This window comes from Phacochoerus africanus, chromosome 4 (assembly GCF_016906955.1).
Source record: "Phacochoerus africanus isolate WHEZ1 chromosome 4, ROS_Pafr_v1, whole genome shotgun sequence".
NCBI classification, from domain to species: Eukaryota; Metazoa; Chordata; class Mammalia; order Artiodactyla; family Suidae; genus Phacochoerus; species Phacochoerus africanus.
Window position 1 is genome coordinate 151,519,499 of NC_062547.1, and position 18,825 is coordinate 151,538,323.

Below are 18,825 nucleotides of genomic sequence, written 5' to 3' on the forward strand. Positions count from 1 at the left end.
CCTGCTCCCCCTCCCCAGCCCTCCCCCCAAAATCAGATCCTGCAATTTTCCCAGCGCCGACTCCGTAAGGCAGGGATCCTGCCTGAGCCCGCAGTGCATCTACTTAAGCGCTGAGCCTCAGCGGCCCTCAGTCCCTTTCCGCCCGCTGCAGTCACCGCAGGTGACGAGGAGGCAGGGGAGGCCAGACTGTGTTTTACATTCACCCCCAGAGCCCCCCAGGCCAGCCGTGCACAGCCCTGCTCCCTCAGGCCCTGCTGAGGGGGGATAAGCCTGTGTTTCTCAACGAATCCTCCCAACAGCCACATGAGGTTAACTGGTCCCGTTCTGCCCGTTGTATAAACAAGGAAACCCAGCTCCCAAAGATGGAGGCTGGCCCAGAGTCAGGCAGTCGCTGACGGGGGGAGTCAGGACGGGAACCCACGTCTGAGTCCAGAGCCAGCGCCCTTCCCCCACCACCTAGGGGGCAGCAGAAGGGCCACCAGCTCCCAAGGCCACGTCCCCTGGGCCCACGCCCAGCAGCAGCCGGCCAGGGAAGGAGTCCTCGGAGCTGCTCAGACAGGGACTGCGGACCGTCGGACGCTCAGCTTGGCCTCCGGTCCTGGGGCCCTGCTTGGGCTCACAGAGGTCCAGGGAGGGAAGAGGGGAGGCTGGCCGCTCAGGAGGGCGCAGGGAGTGTGTGAGGGGCTGGAGGTGGGTGTCTCCGCCCGGGCTCAGCGCCAGGCCTGCCTCTCACTTTCCGTACAACCTGGGTGAGCCCTTCCCCGCTCTGGGCTCAGAGCTCCCCTCTCTGAGATGCTCGCGCTTGGCTGCATTCAGTCAGCCCTGTGTCTGCGGAGGCTGGATGTCCTGGAACCTTTGGCCTGTGTCCAGAGGAGGGCTGTGAGTGTGCGGGGCTGCTGGCATGAGCGGCGCCCTCTCCCGTGTCTGCTGAGGCTGTGGCAGGCCCTCTCCTGCGCACGGGGGAGCCGTGCCCACGCGGATGGGTGCGCCCGTCTGGGCTGTGTGGGGTCCCGGAGTCAGGTCTGCAGCCGCTGACTCGGCGTGCAGACGTGGCCGCTGCGGGCCTCAGTTTCCTCGCGTGCAGACAGCGCTCACGTGGCTGCCCCACCGCACCGTTTGCTCAAAGCCGAGGCCGAGCACTCGCGGGGGCTCCGTGAGCAGCAGCCACCACTGCGGTTCCAGTCCTGACACCCCCGCCCCTGCCCCGGGCTCCTGCACGGGTGGGTGTCCCAGAGCTTGGGTGCAGGGCCTGCCCGGACCCCCCAGTGGGTGGGGAGGCTTCCTCCTTGGGAGGGAGCCTTGACTTCGAATGCTCCTGCCAACGCCTCCCTCCCCGCTTGGCAGCGTGAAGACAACGCCGGCCAAAAATATTTGTGTGGGTGGCGGAAAGTTAACTTTTCCGCCTCTCTCTTCTTTCCTGGAAACCGTGGCCACCGTCAAATACAGCAAAACAGAAGCAGGCACAGAGCAAGGCGCGGCCCCGCGGGGCCTCGGAGGCAGCCCCGCACCCCACGCCCACTCCTGCCTCCCGCCACCCGGCTCCGGGGTGGGCCGAGGGCCGGCGGCTGTGGGAAGCTCCCGACGCTGAGCATCGCGGCCTCCGCAGTGCCAAGGGCTGGGGGGGACCCCCGCACCCCCCGGCTCAAGCCCGCCTCAGCGCACACGGACTGCAGAGCGCGGCTGGCAAGGGCCAAGGTCGCGCCGCCCCGCCGGGCCTCCTGTCTATCTTGCCGGCCCTTCAGGAGGGTCTGGGAGTCTCTGAAGCGCTAATGGCAGGAGTCTGGCAGCAGCCGACGGGCGGGGAGGGCTTAGGAGAGGAAAGAGGCCCCGGCGCCCCTCTTCTACGTCTCTCTGTCCACCGCCACGGTCAAGGTGCCCCAGCTGGGCTCGGAGCCCGGCCCCAGGCCCCCTCCTGTGTGACTTAGGCGACAAGTCACCTGGCCTCTCTGACCCTCGACCTCCGCGCCTCTGAAATGGGTCATCGCAGCGGCGCCTTTCTGGAGTCTTTCCGAGGGTTTCTGTCCCTCACCTGACTGAATAACCCAGCGTGGAGGTCTTCCATACCGTGAGCGCCCAGCCTCCTCGGAGCCAAAGGCTGGCTCTTTGGCACAGGGGTCCCTGTCACTGGGACTGCTGTGACAGGTGTCTGTTATCTTCCCTTCTCCGGGCTTGTTTGCCATCGCCTGCCTGGCACGGACTGGCCCGGGGCCTGGTAACAGCTTATCTTGCCTCTGGCCTCCCAGACTCTCCTGGCACCACTCCCGCCAGAAGCCAGGGCCTTGACCCAGCCTGCTGGGGCTGGGATGGGGGGCTGACCCTGCCTGGGGCAGAGGTGTGGCCTCCAGGTCAGATGCCACCAGAGCAGCAGGGGTCGGGCCGGGCCCCAAGGCTGCTGACGTCACAGCCTTTCACAAGTCTCAGGATTCTCTCTGTCTGAGGGGGGGGGGGCGGGGGGCCGGGGTTCTTCTCTCCCCGTTTTGCAACCAGATAAGCGAGATTCAGAGTTCAGAAGCTCCAGAGTTCACACAGCCAAGATCTGCTAACCAGCCAGCAACTCTAAGCGCCAAGGATTCCTCCCAAGTGCAAATGGCCACTGGCGGGTTTTCAAGCCGAGCCCGCCCACCGAGGGCACGGGGCCCACCCCCGCGGGGACCGCCGCCAGGCATTTTCAGATCTTCGTCCCCAAGCCGGACGCCTCTCCCTGCACTTCAGGCCTCCGTGTGGAGCGGACTGTGCTCCTCTCCCCCGGAAAACCCACATCCAGCTCATCTCCTGCTCCCCCGACACCTGCTCCTCCCCGTTTCTTCCTGAACTCTATTAATGAAACCACGCTGTCACCGGAGTGACAGGCTGGCCGCGGCCCAGCCTCCTCCCGCTTCCTCCCCACCCACCCGCCATCTGCCGCCCAGCCCAGCCAGTTCTCCCGCCCAGGTTTCCCGCCACCCATGCCACCTCCCGTCCCTGGAAGGAGCCGCGGCCCTCGCGCCTGGAGGATCACCACTTCCAAGGTCTCTCAATGCCCCCGCGGCCATCGCGCGTCCCCCCCGCTGTCATCCACAGCTCCCCCCACCAGAGGGGAAGCCTTCCCGGGCCGGAGTCACCACCTTCCTCGAACCCACGGCGGCCCCAGGACTTTTGAGGGAATCTGAAAGAAAATAGGAGCTGAAACGTGTGGTTCGTGGAAGGAAAGCGTAGGCAACATGTATGAAGTCATGTCACAGAAACGGTCCTGAATCCTGTATCACTTTCTCACGGGAGCCTCACTGCAGCCCCAGGACGGAAACGCTACGGCTCCCGTTTTACCATAGAAGGGGGAAGCTAAAGGTGGAAAGGTCATGTGACTTGCCGCCCAGCACACAGGCGGTGGCGGTGAGGTTCGAGCTCACGCCCGGGGGAGGGGGGGGGCGCCGGGGGAGGCCCCCCCCCACCTCCTCGGCGCCCGGCCTCCTCAGGGGTCCTGGCCCCGGTCTCGCGCACTCCGCACCACCACTCCTCTCGCCGTTGCGGCACACGTAGCTTCGGTGACACCCGAGAACATTTTTTTCTAGGAGGGTCCCAGCTAAGTATTTTTATTTTTTTAAATTGTTTTAATGATTTTTATTTTTTCCATTATACGTGGTTTACAGTGTTCTGTCCATTTCTACTGCACAGCGAGGTGACCCCGTCTCACACACACACACACAGTGTTTCTCACGTTGTCCTCCGTCGCGTTCCAGCACAAGGGACTAGATACAGGTCCCTGGGCCACGCAGCAGAACGTCGTGGCCCGTGCACTGCAGACGCAGCAGTCTGCACCTCTGAACCCCAGACTCCCCGTCCCTCGCCCTTGGCAACCACACGTCTGTTCTCCAAGTCCATGAGTTTCTTTTCTGTGGGAAGGTTCGTCTGGGCCGTGTATTCGAGTCCAGACAGAAGGGAGATCATATGGTGTTTGTCTTTCTCCTTCTGACCCACTTCACTCAGCACGAGAGTCTCTCGTTCCATTCATGCTGCTGCAAATGGCATCATTTTGTTCTTTTTTATGGCTGAGTAGTATTCCATTTGGATATGTACCACATCCTCTTAATCCATTCATCTGTCGGTGGACATTTAGGTTGTTTCCATGCCTTGACTATGGTGAATAGTGCCAGACAGTATTTTTAAATAACTAGATATGGAGTTTCCATTGTGGCTTAGCAGGTTAAGAACCTGAGTAGTGCCCCCATGAGGACGCAGGTTCGATCCCTGGCCTCACTCAGTGGGTTAAGGATCCGGGGCTGCCGCGAGCTGTGGTATAGGTCGTAGAGGAGGCTTGGATCTGGCATTGCTGTGGCTGTGACGTAGGCCAGCAATGCAGCTCTGATTGACCCCTAGCCTGGGAACTTCTACGTGCTGCAGGTGCGGCCCTTAAAAGAATAAAGAAAGAAAAAACTAGATGTTTATTTAATGTGTATTGGGGGGTAAATGACTTAAGCGCAACATACTTGTGGTTTTTCTGCAATTATTGCTTAAGATAGTCTAAAGTAAGAGGAGAAAGTTATTTAAAGTGGCTTTATGGGACGATACTAAGCAAATAAAGCGGCAGGTGGCATAAGGACATGACAAGAACTGGGGATGTTGAATGACTGAAGCTTGGGACTTTCCTGTGGACACATGAGACCAGTACCCCAAACTCCAGTCAGTTCTCGGGGTTCCCCTAAAGCAGTCCCAGAAATTCAGCCTAGAACACCCAGTGAGCTGGCTCATGCGCTGTCTCTTTTCTCCTTCTGCAGATAGACCATCTCGAAAGAGAGGCCTGACAGACGAGAGACGGGGTGAGGAAGAGGGCTTGGGGGTCCCCCACCCTGCCCAGCCCAGGAAGTCTTGGCCTTAGGAGCCGCCCCAGCTCTGTGAGCTGGCTGAGGAAGGCAGGGCTGCAGAGAGCCAAAGACGGCCCCGAGCAGAGCAGAGACCAGGGCGCACTCGGGCAGCTCCAGCCCCGCCCCAGCCCCGGCACCAGCTTCTCTGCGTCCCTGAGCAGCGGCAGCACCATGCTGGGCCCCCACCTCCCCTCTCCACCCCTGGGGCCCAGCGAAGGCACGTCTACCCCCTGCGCCTTCGCGATCCCTGATGGGAGCTACAGGTGCCTGGCCTTGGAGACCGAGGAGAGCGGTGGCGAGGAGGGCCTGCAGGGAGAGGCGGGGCTCACGGACCTGGAGGAAGATGGGGTGGCCAGCAGGAGTGGGGACAACGCTGGCAGAGCCACCCAAGGGGCACCACAGCTTCCCAGAGCCCTGGGCATTCAGCCTCCCAGCTGCTCCAGGGAGGCACGAGGGGGCTCCCAGCATGACGACAGAGCCAGCCAGGACTGGGACACGGCGAAAGCCCGGAAGGGGAGGACGGCCAGCCTCAGCCCCAGCCCTGGGCCCAGGGCTGCCTGGAAACCAGGTAAGTTCATGGCCCTTTTCGCCCGGACTGCCGGAGCCGCAGGGGACCCCACAAACCCTTAACACGGGGGCTCCTGACCTTATGTTCCCATGACACACGGCGGTCCACCAGAGTCCCTGGGCTGTGCCCAGACTGGTGGCTGTGGGGACAGGAGCGAGGTTGAGCCACGCATGTGGTTCCAGCTGTACCACATCTGAGGGCACTCCTTCCTCTGCCAATGCGGGCACGTGAGGAGGCAGCAAGGGAAACCACGTCCCCGTTCGTGCCAGGTTAGAAAACCTCCCCCTCACTCTGATCCGCCCTTTAATCATCATGGTGACAAAAGAGACCTTGGAGCCGAGCAACTGATGAGGCGGGCCACCTCGCGGAAGGCCCTGGGAGCCAGCGGCTCAGGGCACCGGGGAAGCGGCACCGGGGAGGCGGGTGCGGCCCCTGCCCTCGCGGCGCTGTTCAGGCGGAGACGGAGGCTTCGGTCCAATCCGACCTGCGAGGTCTACAGGTGGAAAAGCTGAGGCCCGGGGTGAGAAGGAGACGCCTCAGGCCACTCGGCCACTCGGGGGCTGAGCTGAGCCGTTCCCAACCCAGGCCCGGTTTCCCATCTGCTAGAGGTGACAGAGGCAGGACCCAGGTCACCTGGGCCACGGGGAGGACCGGTGACAGCGCGGAGGGGAAAGCGGGCGCTTCTGCGCTGAAGGAAGGGAGGGCCCAGCGGAGCAAGGGGGCAGGGAGGGCCCCCCAGAATCACCTCCAGCCCTGGGCCCATGGAAACGTTGAGGTGGGGCCGGGGGAGGACATGAGCGGGCGGGAGCTGCTGCCAGCAGATCCAGGGGCGCAGGGTGGGTGGTGGGCACGGGCCTGGGAGTGCTTGTACGTCCGGACGCTAAGGAGCCCTTCGTTCCTGTGCCACGTCGCTGTCGCCCCGCCCCCCTCACCAGCCCCCTGCCCCCCACCCCCACGCGCTTCTCTGGCTGTCGCTCTCCAGGCTCTGACCAGCCCCCACGCCCAGCCAGGCCTAGGTCACACAGGGGGCCGGGTGGGAGCCAGGAGGGACCTTCAGGGCCTCTGCGGCCGGCAGGAGCCGGCAGGAGAAGGATCCCAGGAAGGTCCAGCAGCCTTGAACCTGGAGACAGGCCTTCACCCAGAGTCCAGCCCAGATCCCCGGAGCGCGAAGCCTCACAGCCATGGTGAGGCTGCAGAGGACTCGAGACAAGCATTAGGGATTTGATGCCCAGCCACCGTCAGCAGCTCAACGACGGCTCTTGTTGGTTAGGCTCTTGGTGCCAAGTCCCTGTGTCGCTTCATTTAATCTCCTAACAGTCCCCGTAAGGGACAAACTTATTATCTCCACCACACGGGTGAGGACTCCGAGGCTCAGAGAATATAATCGACGTGTCCCGGACCCAAGGCCAGCAAGCGGCAAAGTCATGGTTCAATCACAGTTTGGCAGGCAGGGCTCTGCTCCTGGCCGCCGCTGGGTTCCGGATTGATATGGGACCCCTGGCCAGGCAGAGACTCAGTGTGGAGAGGCGGGAGAAGGGACCTACCACGAGCGACGCCTGTTGGCTTCCCGCAGGGGGCTGGCCCATTTCATGTGTCTCATCTTTGCGGATCTTGCTCTGGCCTTCAAGGCAGGAATCATGCTGCCCACTGCACAGCTGAGGCAGCTGAGGCCCCGAGACCCACGCTCCCTGCCCCAGGTCACAGTCAGCCTCGCAGCTGCCACGCGGTCTGGTTCTTCTTGCCTCCCGGTCTGCTTCATTCCCCCCTTTAGCATCCAGCAGGTGGTTACCGCGTTCTGTCCGGAACACCCGTAGGGCCAGAGGAGGCAGGAGCGACCTCGGGAGGACGATGGGCAGGGAACGCCTCTCAGAGGTGGAGGCAGGAGGGACTCTGGGCTTGCAGGAGAGGAGGAATCCGGCTGGTGTGGGGCCAGAGCCCACCCTGGCCTTTCTGCTCGCTTGGGAAAGGGAGTGGCCAGAGTCCCTTGTCTGCACCCGCCCGGAGACCTGGAGGGAAGAGGCCTCGGAGCTGCAGGTTCTAAGTGCATTAGGGCTTCCTTTCAAAGCTTCCTCCCATGACCGCCAGAGGATAGAAGCATCTTCAGACAATTACAGCCACCCAACTACAGAGGCAATTATACCCGCCTCTCCCGAGTGTTCCCAGGCAGTTTTAAGGATGGGTCACAGCAGTTTCCGCAGGGGGCATCCACCACCTGGCGCAGGTGAGCCCTGAGTACAAGCTGAGCAGGACAGTACGGGGTCCTTGACAGGCTGGAGGGTCTGGGGAGGTGAGGTGGCAATGGCCTGCTGCTGGACTTCCCTGTCGCCAGCTGCTGCCAAGTTGAGGGAAGACCCGTCAGAAGCCGAGTGTCACGTGGGCTCCTCCTCGGCGCTTTTGTCCAGAGAGGCCTTGCCACCAAGTCTCAGCTGGTCCTACTGGCAGGGCTTATTGAGATTATCTGCAGATAATCTTGTGGCAGCCTAAAGGCCAGAGATGGCAAGTGACTCACCCAGGGTCACAGAGTAAGTTGGGGGCAAAGCTGGAGCTGGAAGCCAGGGTTTCTGCCTCCTAGTGCAGCGGCCAGGCCCTGTGCTAAATGCTTTGTAGGAGTTATTTCGCTTCATCCTCCAGACGGCCCCCTGTGAAGGTCACACTTTTCCCACCTCTGTTTCACAGATGAGGAAACTGAGGCACAACAAGTTTAAATGACTTGTCAGTCTCAGGCCTGTGGGTGGAGGAGCTGAGGTTTGAACCCTGGGAGGTCTGGCCCTCGCTTTCTGCTACCCTCCGTGCTGCCTTGTCTCCATGGAGACCAGGCGGCAGGCTGTGTTCTTCCACCCACCTGGGGCTGGGGAGAGGCCGCTCGGGCTCTGAGGGACGGCGGAGGCCTCTGCCAAGCCATTTCCCCTCCCCCTTGGAGATGCTGGCAGAGACCTGGCATCTGGGGCCCATCCAGCCCCTCCCCCGCCCGTGGCTTTGCCCTTGGCTGCCCGCGGTGTTCTGGATTTATGCGGGAGAGTGCCCTCTGCTACAACAGGGCATTTGTTTGGGGGGTCCTGGGGTCTGGAAGATAGGAAACCTTTCTAACTCTAGCGGACACTGCTCTGAGCCTCTGGGATGGGGACAGGGCGTGGGTATGGATTGTCAGAGGAGCCCTGCCCTTGACTGTGGCTACCTCGTTGATGCAGAGGAATCAGGACCTGTGAGAAGAGCCGACTGTGGTCACTGGGCCAAGAACAAGTCCCCTGCTTTCCACGTCCGTAGAAAACCAGGCAGACAGAGAAGCTGCGCCCTCTTCCCTCCCCTCCCGGCCCCCCAGTGACTTTAATAGTAGGTGATGGCCCAGGAGCAGGTCTCACAGGTTCACGGACACCTCACAGGACACCCACATGTACACGCTCACCACCCACAAACACGTGTACATGCACACATGAGTCTACACGCCACGTCTCTATGCCCTCATGTGCATATTGCCACACATGCACACGTGTGCACACATGCATGCTCTCAGACACGGTGCACCCATGCATGGAGCACAATTGGGCACACACCCTCCCACAGACCCCCCCCCAGAATGCACGCCTAACTTTCCCGTGTGGACACAAGTATCAGAGCAGCACACAGAGCAGTCCCAGCGGAAAACGCACCAACGCCCCTCCCTCCCTCAGATTCAGGTTAGAAGCATGTTCTTTTCTCCATTTTCTTTCGCTCACACACCCACACTGTGCAGTCTCTCTTGCACGCACACTCGCTCTCCCGCAGGCATATGCACGCTGCACACCCACTGTCACGCGCCCACGTGCAGACCCAACCCCTTTCTGTCCTTGTCCCTCCCCCATCTCTTTCACTTTCACACCTGCCCACACTGTGAGCCCAGCCTCTCCTCTCTCTCTGTCTCCCACACGCTGTGCTTCCTGGCTTCTCACACGCTGGGCTGCGGCACATGCGCTCGCAAAGCAGCCAAGACCCTGCCGAAGGCCAGGGCCCAGGCCCCCTTCGTGCCTGCCCCCCACTGTCCCCCCGGGCAGCCTTGGCGCAAGATCAGCTGCCAGGTCAGAGGCATTCTCCACTGCCATTCTCCATTGCCATGAAGCCAAGCAGGGGGGCAGGAGCAGCCAGGGAGGGTCTGTCCCCTCTGTCACCTGACCCACGCGTGGGGACCTCTCAAACCAGGCAGCTCGCGTTTCACAGAACCCGTGTTCCATCAGCCCGTTTCCAACTTGCTTTAGCAGAAACCCAGACACAGAACCTTGACATAAATGGCCCAAAAGTGGAAGCACTCTGCTTAAAGGGGTGGGGGACTCGGTGCCCAGGGAAAGTTCGGTGAAAACCCAGGATTGCCTTCCAAGTGCGGTTTTGTTTCAGAATTGTTGGGAGTGGGAAGGGTGCTTGCTGTCAGCCCAGTTTCCAAGCCCACCGCCAGCCCCTCCACAGGGAGGGGGCCCCTGATTGTGGCGATGTCGCCTTTTCACAGCATCCCCATATGACCCCGACGCACAGCTGCCATGGGGCTCTGAGCTCTCGGCCCTCGCTGCTGCTGCTGGCCCCCCCAGTTAAGTCAGGGGGTGGGCCCAGCCTGCCAGGGCGGTGAGCCCCTTTTTCAGTTCCACTTGCCTAAGTCCCACCAAGGCAGACAGCTCTTCCAGTTACTGGGGCTGAGGTGGGAGGAGGACCTCGAGGTGGGGGGAGGCCCGTGAGGAGGGGGGAGGAGGGGCCGAGGGGAAACAGGCTGGGAGAAGGGGAAGGGGTGTCGGTGATGGGGCCAGAGCCACAGTGACAGATTTAAAACGGCGTTGGAGGGAAGGACAGAGACGAGGGGGGTGCGAGCTAGATGCGGAGACACACAAGAAACTGCGTGAAACAGAACGCGGGGTTTAGGTTCACACCTAGAGAGGCAGAAACTGAGGAGGAAGCAGAGACACTGGGGCAGCGGCGAGGGAGCCAGAGGGGCCCGGGGAAGAGGGCGGCGGGCGCACCTCCGAGGGCGGGGCGGCCAGCCGGGCGGCGCTAGGGCCCCGGGGAGCCGAGCGGGCGGCAGGAGCGCGGCCCGCCCGCCCCGCCCTCGCGCTCGGTCCCGAGCGGCCCGCTGGGCGGTGGAGGGGCCGCGGCGGCGGCGGCGGCGGCGCCGAGGGGGCGGCCAGCGCGGGCGGGGGTGGCGGGGGTCTCGGGGCGCGGCACGCGGACGGCCGGGGCCGGGGGCGCGAGGTGGACCGCGCGGAGGCTTGAGGTGAGTCGGGAGCTCCGGGCGGGCAGGGGTGCGGGCCTCGCCCCTTCCCACCTGTGCGGGTCCCGGCGCCACCCGGGGGAGGTGGCACATCTGGGCTCCGGGCCCCGCACGCAGGGTGACCTCGGCCCAGTCGCTGCTACACTCTGGGCCTCAGTTTCCCCGTCTGCGCAGTCGGGGGGAGGCGGCGGCGGCGGCGGGGGGACCGCGGAGCCCCGCGGCAGCTCCGCGGCGGGTCCCCGGGGGCGCGGAGGTGCCCGGACCCCCACCGCCCGCGGCTCGCGGCCGGAAAGAGCCGGCGTCCGCGCCCCCGGCCCGCTCCGGGGAGGCGGGCATGGCTGGCGCTGCCCGGGGTGAGCAGCCTGGGCGCCTGCGGGCCGCGGGCACGGCGTGCGCTGGGCCGGCGGGCGGGGCGCGCGGGGCGCGGAACCTTTGGGCCGCAGGGAACACGGACGCGGGCCCCATCGGGGAAGTCGAGGCCTTTCCTGATCGCTTAGGGGGAGACGGGGAACCGTCCTAAGCGCTCGGCGTGAAATTCTCACCACCTGCCCCTTATGCCAGGGCGAGCGCCGAGGCCCCGGGGGTGAAGGGAGCGGAGACTGGGGCTCCTTTCCAACCACCACCCCGTGGAATCTGGGGGCTCCCTCCACCGCCCTGACAAGACCTCTCTGAGGACTCAGGAGAAAAGGTCTCCCTTCCTCCCCACCCCCACCCCTGTTACGGGCTAATTCTGGATGAGGACGGGGTTCTCCGTGTCTGTGTCTGGGTTGTTCACAAGGGACAGGAGCCAGTGGAGCCGCTGCTGCTCCCGGGCTCCCCCTACTCCCCACCCTACTCGAGCGGCAGGTGACCCTGGAATAGGCCAACTTGCTCTGTGACCTCAGGGAAAACCTCCTTCCTCTCTGGTTCTGGGGGGAAGCTGCAGGGAGGCCCCCGAGAGGCTAGCTGCATTGGGGACGCCGGCACCGGTGGCGGCTGTAGGGACAGTGGAAGGTGCACCTTGCCCCTGGCATGTTGCAAGACAGTGTAGGACGAGATAGGATGCTGATCAGAGGAACTGGGGGACCCTGGAGCGAGGGGCCAGAAGCCTTGCTGGTGCCAGCCTGCCTGTCACCAGCCCCAGGCCTGGCCCCCCTTCTGGCCCCCCGCCTGTCACCGGGCCCCCCCAGGCCTGGCTGCGGGTGGGGCAACGCCGCAAGCAAACTATGACCTCTTCCTCCCCCCTGTACTTGCAATGGGATGGGACCCTCAAGCTAGGTAAAAGCGCCTAGTTTGCCTGGGCAGGGGGTGGGTCCCCGTCTCTGGTCCTCAGTTTCCGTGTCTGTACAAAGGAACCGCCTGGGATCGCTCTGGTGCGACATCCAGACAACTTCCCAAAAGTGAATTGTTTGCTACTGTGCCGCCCGGCTCCACTGGCCACTCTGCAGGCCCTGGGCCAGCTCCCCCCCCACCCCCCGCCTCAGAATCAGCATTTACACGGTTAAAATAAGGCCTTTAACTCTTTCCCTCCCTTGTTAGTTGTTACCTTTCCCCTAAGTTGAAAGCAAGAAAGAAGGAAGAGCAACACAGTAAAACAAAACAAAACCCCTCTGTAGCCTGCACGTGCCTGGCTCCCAGCAGATCCCTAGCCTGTGAGGTCAGCCTTTTATCTAATCTCCCCATTTCAGAGCTGGGAGGACTGAGGCCCCCGGGGTGGGGGCAGAGGAAGAGATTTGCCCAGCGTGTGATTCTGTGAGAAGGCAGCAGAGCCCTTTCCCTGGGAGAGGGCAGCTCCTCGACAAGTGGGAGGGGGCGGCATGGCAGAGGGGCATCTGGAGCGATGGGCGAGGCCCAGGACCAGCCTCCTCGCTGTCTCCTCTCTGCCCCTCATTGTGTCCCATCTCCCTGGGGAACGTGTGTGTCCCCGAGCCCACGGCACAGCCCTGGGGGCTGGGCTGGGCAGGGGTCCGCACGCTCTTTCCACCTGCCCGGCTGCCAGCCCACAGGCTGAACACACCCCCAGGCCCAGGGACCCAGCCTGAGAGGTGCCTTTTCCTTCAGGGCAGCTCCCAGGCTTCCAGACATGAGCTCATCCAGCTGCTCGTGCCAGAAAGGGAGGGACTGAGGGGGAGGCAGGCCAGGCGGCCCAGACTGGGCACCAAAGGCCCCTGGGGCAGTGGAGGGGCACTGCTGCTGAGGACTTGGGTGGGACAGGCCAGCGGAGGGTCAGCTAGGGTGGGGTGGAGACGGGCCCCGTGCCCTGGGCCCTGGTGCAGAGTCGCAGGTGCTGGGCCAACCTCGGTCACTTGCCTGCTGGGTGACTTTGGGCAAATCCCTTGCCCTGGACGGCCTTCAGGTCCCTGACTAGCAGTGGGTGCCTGGGTCCTCGGCACTGACAGGACCCTGAATAAGATAGACATTCCCCACCCCGAGTGAGACTGGTTTATTTATGTGTTTCTTGGCCATGCCCGCGGCATGTGGAAGTTCCCTGGCCGGGGATCAGACCCGAGCCGCAGGAGCAGCCCAAGCCGCTGCAGTGACAATACCAGATCTTTAACCCACGGCGCCATGAGAGAACTCCAGAGAGATGGTGGTTTTAATTGGGGAGCTAGACATGAAAAAGGGAAGCAAAGAAATCAGCGAGACCATTTCGCGTAGATAAGTAAGAGGAGCATGAAAACCCAAGGAAAGCCCTGCTGCGACGATGAAGGCGCCTGGAGGGACTGCCTGGTGTTGGTGGTTAGGGAAGGCCTCTCTTAGGAGGGGACACTGGAACCAAGACCCAAATGGCATTTACAGGCGTGGCTTGGTGGAACTGACAAGTCTAGAACTTGGGTCTAGAGGAACGGGCGGGACTGGGTTGGGGAGAAGCGCGTTTCAGGGGATGGTACACGGTCTGAACTAGGAGCCGGGGGCAGGCGCGGGGGGCATCGGCTCTGGGTTATGAACATGCCTTCATCTCTGTCCACCCAGAGCAACCCAGGACCTGCGTCTGTCTGGTCACGGGGCAGCCAGGCTCTGCCGCGTCAGGGCCATGCGTGGGTGAGCTCAGAGTCTTTTGCGAACCGTCCCTGGACACGGTGGCTCCGTCCCGACCCGGTGCGGCCAGACGAGGCGTCCATGTGGGGAGGCCTCCTGGCCCTGGGATTCCAGAGGCTGCCCAAAGCCCTCGCTCTCGGAGCGAGATCTTTCCCACGGGCCGCTGCCTGAAATTCCACCTTCCTGGCTTCCTCTTCTCCGCTCGGGGCAGGGCTGCGCCGGCCCTGCCTGGCCTCCCAGGGCTGCAGTCGGCTGCCGTGCTGGCCGGAGCCCTGCGTGGCTAACACACGGATCCTGCGGCTGGAGCCCTGGCTTCTCTTCCCGGCTCGCCGGGATCCTGAGCGTGTTATATAACCTCTCCCCGCTTTTGCTTCCCCACCTTTGAAAATCGAAACAATACCAGACCCTATCTTATTACACTTGTTCTGAAATTTAAATGAGATGATAAAAAATAACTACTACGTGCTAAATAATACGATCATGTGTGGATCCCTGTTCAAACAGCGAAGCCCTGCAGAAAACTCAGGCCTCCGATCTCCGTTCGTTGCTGCGGGGTGTTTCGGGTAGGAGGGGGGCCCGCGCTTCAGGCACGGACACTTCCACCGCCACGCTTAGCTACCGGGCCGGTGGTCTTGGACAGGTCATTGGCTTCCTCCTGGGCTGGGGCTGCGTCCTGAGCTGCTGGGAAATGGACCTGGGAGGATATGAGGCGATCGTGGTGTGAGAGAGCTCCAAGGACCCCAAACCACGGGGCTGGCCCGAGGGGCGGCCACCAGGGTGGGGCAGGAAGGGCGGGCCGCGTGAGGCCCGGACAGGCGAGCGGGCGGGCCTGAGACTCTGGAGTGTAACCCTCTGGGGTAAAGTCTCCTGGAGACTGAAGGATTTGAGAGATGAGAGCCAGCGTTCTGAAAAAATAGCCAGTCTTCACGGTTACTTGTGATGAGCCAGCAGGTTCTTTAATTTCTCACCCCTCTCCGAAGTCAGCCCTGGTATTAGCACCATTTTACCGGTGGGGCCAGAGAGGCACGGAGAGGTTCAGTGAGCTTCCCAAGGTCACACAGCTGGTAACTGGCCAGGTTCCAATCCAGGCCGTCGGGCCCGAAGCCCGTGTGCTTCACTCTGCTTGGCACACTCTCCCTGCTGTAGGTGAGTGCCCGGGGCCCAGAAGGCCACGCCGCCTGCTCCGGACCCTCCTGTTCCTCTCTGCTCCCCATCGTCTCTGCCCTCGGGGCAGGAAGGAGCCTCAGTGGGCCTGGGGTCTGAGGCTGACCCTGGAGTGATATCGACCTCTGGTCCTCGCCTCCATTGTTGTCAGGGAGGGTCAGCGGGCGGTGCTGCGGGCCCAGGAGGCTCTCCCAGGGCCTGACGGGGGGGGGGCGTCATTGGTATCGTGAAGCTGGAGTGGATGCCAAGAGCCTGAGCTGTACTGAGCTCAGTGGAGGGGGCATGAGTCCATCACCATACCCGTGGGGGATGCCCAGGTCACAGGGCCCAGGGACAGGCCAAGGTCACACAGGCTCCCTGCCTTCTGGGCTGCTCGGGAAGACAGGGGCTTCCTGAAACTCTGGGCCTTGGGGACCCACCCCCCGATCCCCAAGGTGGCCGGCCACTGGTCTCAGCTGGGACGTGATTCCTGATATGGGGCCCTTCGGGAGGGCACATGAAATCGGGGGATGGGGAGGGTGCTGATTGAAAAATAGCCTGTCACGCGCATGGCGAGCAGGCCTGCCACCACCCAGCTCGCGCCAGTTGGCTCCCCCGTGCCCAGCTGCCGGTCCCCGCCCACCGCAACCCTGGCTCCAGGCCTGAGGCTAGATGCTCGCAGCCGCCTCTCCTCTGCCCCCCACCCCCACCCGGCCTCCGGCAGATGGTGCCCCCACGGGGCCTGGGTGGGCCTGTCGGCTTTAGGCTGTGCGGAGGGTCTGGCGTCACCACGCACTGGCTGTGTGGCCTCCAATGAGGCCCTCTGCCTCTCTGGGCCTCACACAGAGAGCAGGGCTGCCGTTAAAGCTCTCTCCTGCTTTCAGAACCTTTCCCGGTTCCGCCTCATTTAGGCCCGACAGACAGTGTGGAGACCCGGCCGGAGAAGCGGGGCGGCCTGTGAGGGCCTTTCAGCTGGGGTGGCGCAGAGCCGAGGGCGAGACCCAGAGGGTTTGCGAGCCCGGGGCCTGCCCACCTTCTCCCGGGGGCCGCGGAGGTGGATGTGAGCCGCGTTTTCAAGTGTTTCTTCCCTCCTTCCGTCAGCAGGTGTTTACCGAGCCTGGCTACGGCCTAGGCGCGGGGCCGGCGCGCAGCAGAGAGGGAGAGCCAAGGTGCCTGCGCTGGGGGAGGGGAGGGCAGCCCGGCCTAAAACAAACAGTGACGGCATCACAAGCTGATGAGAGTTTGCAGGGAGGTGGCGGGGCCGCGGCGGAGGAATGAGGCCTCGAGGACAGGCGCCCGCCCTGAGACCCATCAGCGGACCTGGAGGACGAGAAGTGTGGGCAGAAAGGGACACCCGAGGGCTGTGCAGGAAAGGAGTCTCGCAAGGCAGCAGCCGGTGCAAAGGCCCCACGGCGAGGGCTTGGCTCGTGTCTGAGAACCTGCAGGGGCCGTGAGGCAACCACCGTGAGGGCAGTGAGGGCCGGAGCCTGCAGAGGGGCTTGAGGCAGAGCCCAGGAGGGAGGCTGCTCTCGCCCTCTCTGTCCTGCTTTCCCTCCGATGCCCATCCTGGCGGCGCGGCCCACGGGCCCCCCACCCCCAGCTGCTCCGCAGGAGAGTTCAGGCCTCACCTGCCTCCCCCTGGTCGGGTGTGCATTTTCCTGGCCCCCCGTCGCACCCTGCCTTCCAGGAGAGTCCCCCTGCCCCACGCGAGCTGGTGAGGGCATGACCGTGGGCAGAGGACCCTGGCCGCTGGAGCTGAGTGCCTCTGTTCGGGTAGATTCTTATTTCCCTGGACCCCGGGAGGCTCAGCTTTTGGCCCAATGAAGGCCTGGCCCTGGATGGCCTCCCTGAAACGCTGGCGGTGCCCTCTTCCACCCCCAGCACCCCCCAACCCCAGAGCCCCTCGGGACCGTCCCTGGCAGGAGCTCCACCGGGCGCGTCGGGCCGGCCCCTTTCCTTTCCGGGCCTCAGTTCCTCCATCTGTTTTCAGGGAAGGATGCTCAGTTTTCTGTCCTGATCGCAGGGCAACCGTGGATGCAGGATCAGCACTACCCAGAAGCTTCTTAGAAACACAGACACGGAGGCCCCACCCCAGCCCCGAATCAGAATCTGCAGTTTAACAACCTCCCTGAGTAATTGCTATGCACATTCACGTAAGAGAAGCATTGTTCTAAGACAGTCATTTTTAAACTTAAAAACAAGTTTTTAATTAAAACGATGGAATCCTCCTCTCGCTCCAGAGTTTTCCAGATGAAACACCCAAGAGGGGAGCCAGCTACCCTGTATTTATTCACCGTGAAGAGGGAACGGGAGGCGGGTGGAGTGGCCTGGGCGCCGGCTTTAAGGAGCCCGGCACCAGGACCGAGGAGGAAGGCAGCAGTTCTGGGGGCAGGGCTGGTCCGAGAGGTCTCCTCGGGCCTGTCGTGACCAGGCGCCCCTAAGAGCCCTTTCGGCGCTGCCCTGCAGGGTCCTGTCTGGCGGGTGAGGAGAGTCGGGCCTGAGGGGAGGGCGCCTGACGGTCCACGCAGCGCCGTCCTTTCCTGCTTGTCCCCATCTGGCTGTCCTGCTCTCTCCCCTGGGAAATCCCTGAAAGGGGAGCCGCGCTATTCTTAGCCACAGGACAGGACGCGAGGGGCGATCATGCCGGCGCGTGATTTATGCCTCCGCGTCAACTGGATCACCCTCGGGTCTCCCGGAGCTCGGCCCCCGCGGCCTTCCTCACTGCCTTCCCAGCGCCCCGACGGGTCCCCGCCCCGTGCCTCCAGCGCCCACCCTGAAACGCAGCCGTGACCCGGGGCCAGGAAGGCCGGGCAGTGACCGAACGTCACGTCTCATTCGCTCGGCACCTGTTAACCAGGCGGCGGACACACGGCAGGTGTGGACGCCCTGCGGGCGGAGACGGGGTCTCCGGCTTCCGGGAGCTGGCACTGAGCCTACGCGTTCACGGTGACCCCTCGTCTCAGTACTTAACGCACAAGCCCTGGTCTGCACGGTCACCCTGCAGGGACTCCAGAAGGAGACCCCTTCACGGAGGAGGAAGCAGGCAGTGATCTGCTCAGCAGGGATCTGAATGTGGCGGAGCTGGAACAGAAAGACACTGCAGATCAGAGGGTGGCATGGCGCCTCAGGGCTCTGGGGACCCTGCACCACCCGGTGGAAGGGCCTTCCGGCTGGAAGGAACCCAACAGGCTGAGGTTGTCCCCAGGTGATCGGAGAAGCGGCGCAGCTGGCGCAGGAGGACCGTGTCCCCTGTGTACCCGGTGCTCACTGAGGCTGGAGGGCGCAGCCTCACGGGGGGAGAGGACCAGGCCCCGAGCGGGCACATCTCAGCAGGCTGAGCCAACGACTCTGGCCCGGAACCCGGGGTCTACGCTCCACGCGAGCCCGGCCAGCACCCTCGGCCTTCCTAGGCTGTAAGACAGCGTCTCGGTCGCTTCTCTGCTGCTCTCTCTGCTGGGCGTGAAGGGGCTGGGAAGTGATGAAAGTGTGGGCAGTTGAAGGGCTGGAATATGGGTACCGCGTATAATTACTTATATAAATACATTTGCTCAAGGGTACTTTTTTGTTGGCATGGGGTCTGTTCACCAGGTGCTCTAAGCGTTTCCCTGGAGGTTAACGTTACTTTTCAAACACATGCGTAAAACCCTGAGGCGAAAGCCCGGTGGGTCCCCCAACCCGGCTGAGCTTTAGAACCCCTCAGGCAGACGGCTGATGTGCTGTCCGTGGGCCTGGGTCTGGAGAGGAGCCCAGGAATCAGCATTTCGGAACCCTCCCGGAGACACTGGGCAGCACTCAGCTCTCCGGTCTGTGCCAGAGAGGGGGCGGGACTTGCCTGAGGCCGCACAAGGGGTCGGAGACCAGGCTGAGACTGAAACCCGGGCCTCCAGCTCCCAGAGTCTTGGCCCCTCCCATGTCCTTGTCACTTGCACCCCTCCCCACAGTGCCCGGAAGGGATGGAGCCGGCGGTACCGATGCCTGTGATGCGCCACGGTGCTGGTGGAGGCTGGGACCGCTGCCGGCGCTGGGCCGGGCAT

The 18,825-nt window shown here is 63.2% G+C and overlaps 1 protein-coding gene across 2 annotated transcripts in view; it reads left to right on the forward strand.

The window, feature by feature from the left end:
* The window catches only part of SYNPO (synaptopodin), a 51,767-nt gene that overhangs the window by 12,102 nt on the left and 20,840 nt on the right, over positions 1 to 18,825 (forward strand). The window contains exon 3 of one of the 2 annotated variants that reach the window (XM_047779071.1): positions 4,752 to 5,406. In XM_047779071.1, the coding sequence (XP_047635027.1) occupies positions 5,010 to 5,406 (397 nt within the window). In that variant the 5' untranslated portion in view covers positions 4,752 to 5,009. Of the gene's footprint in view, positions 1 to 4,751; positions 5,407 to 10,494; positions 10,634 to 18,825 lie in introns of those variants that run through there. The other variant, XR_007134665.1, reaches the window with a different exon arrangement.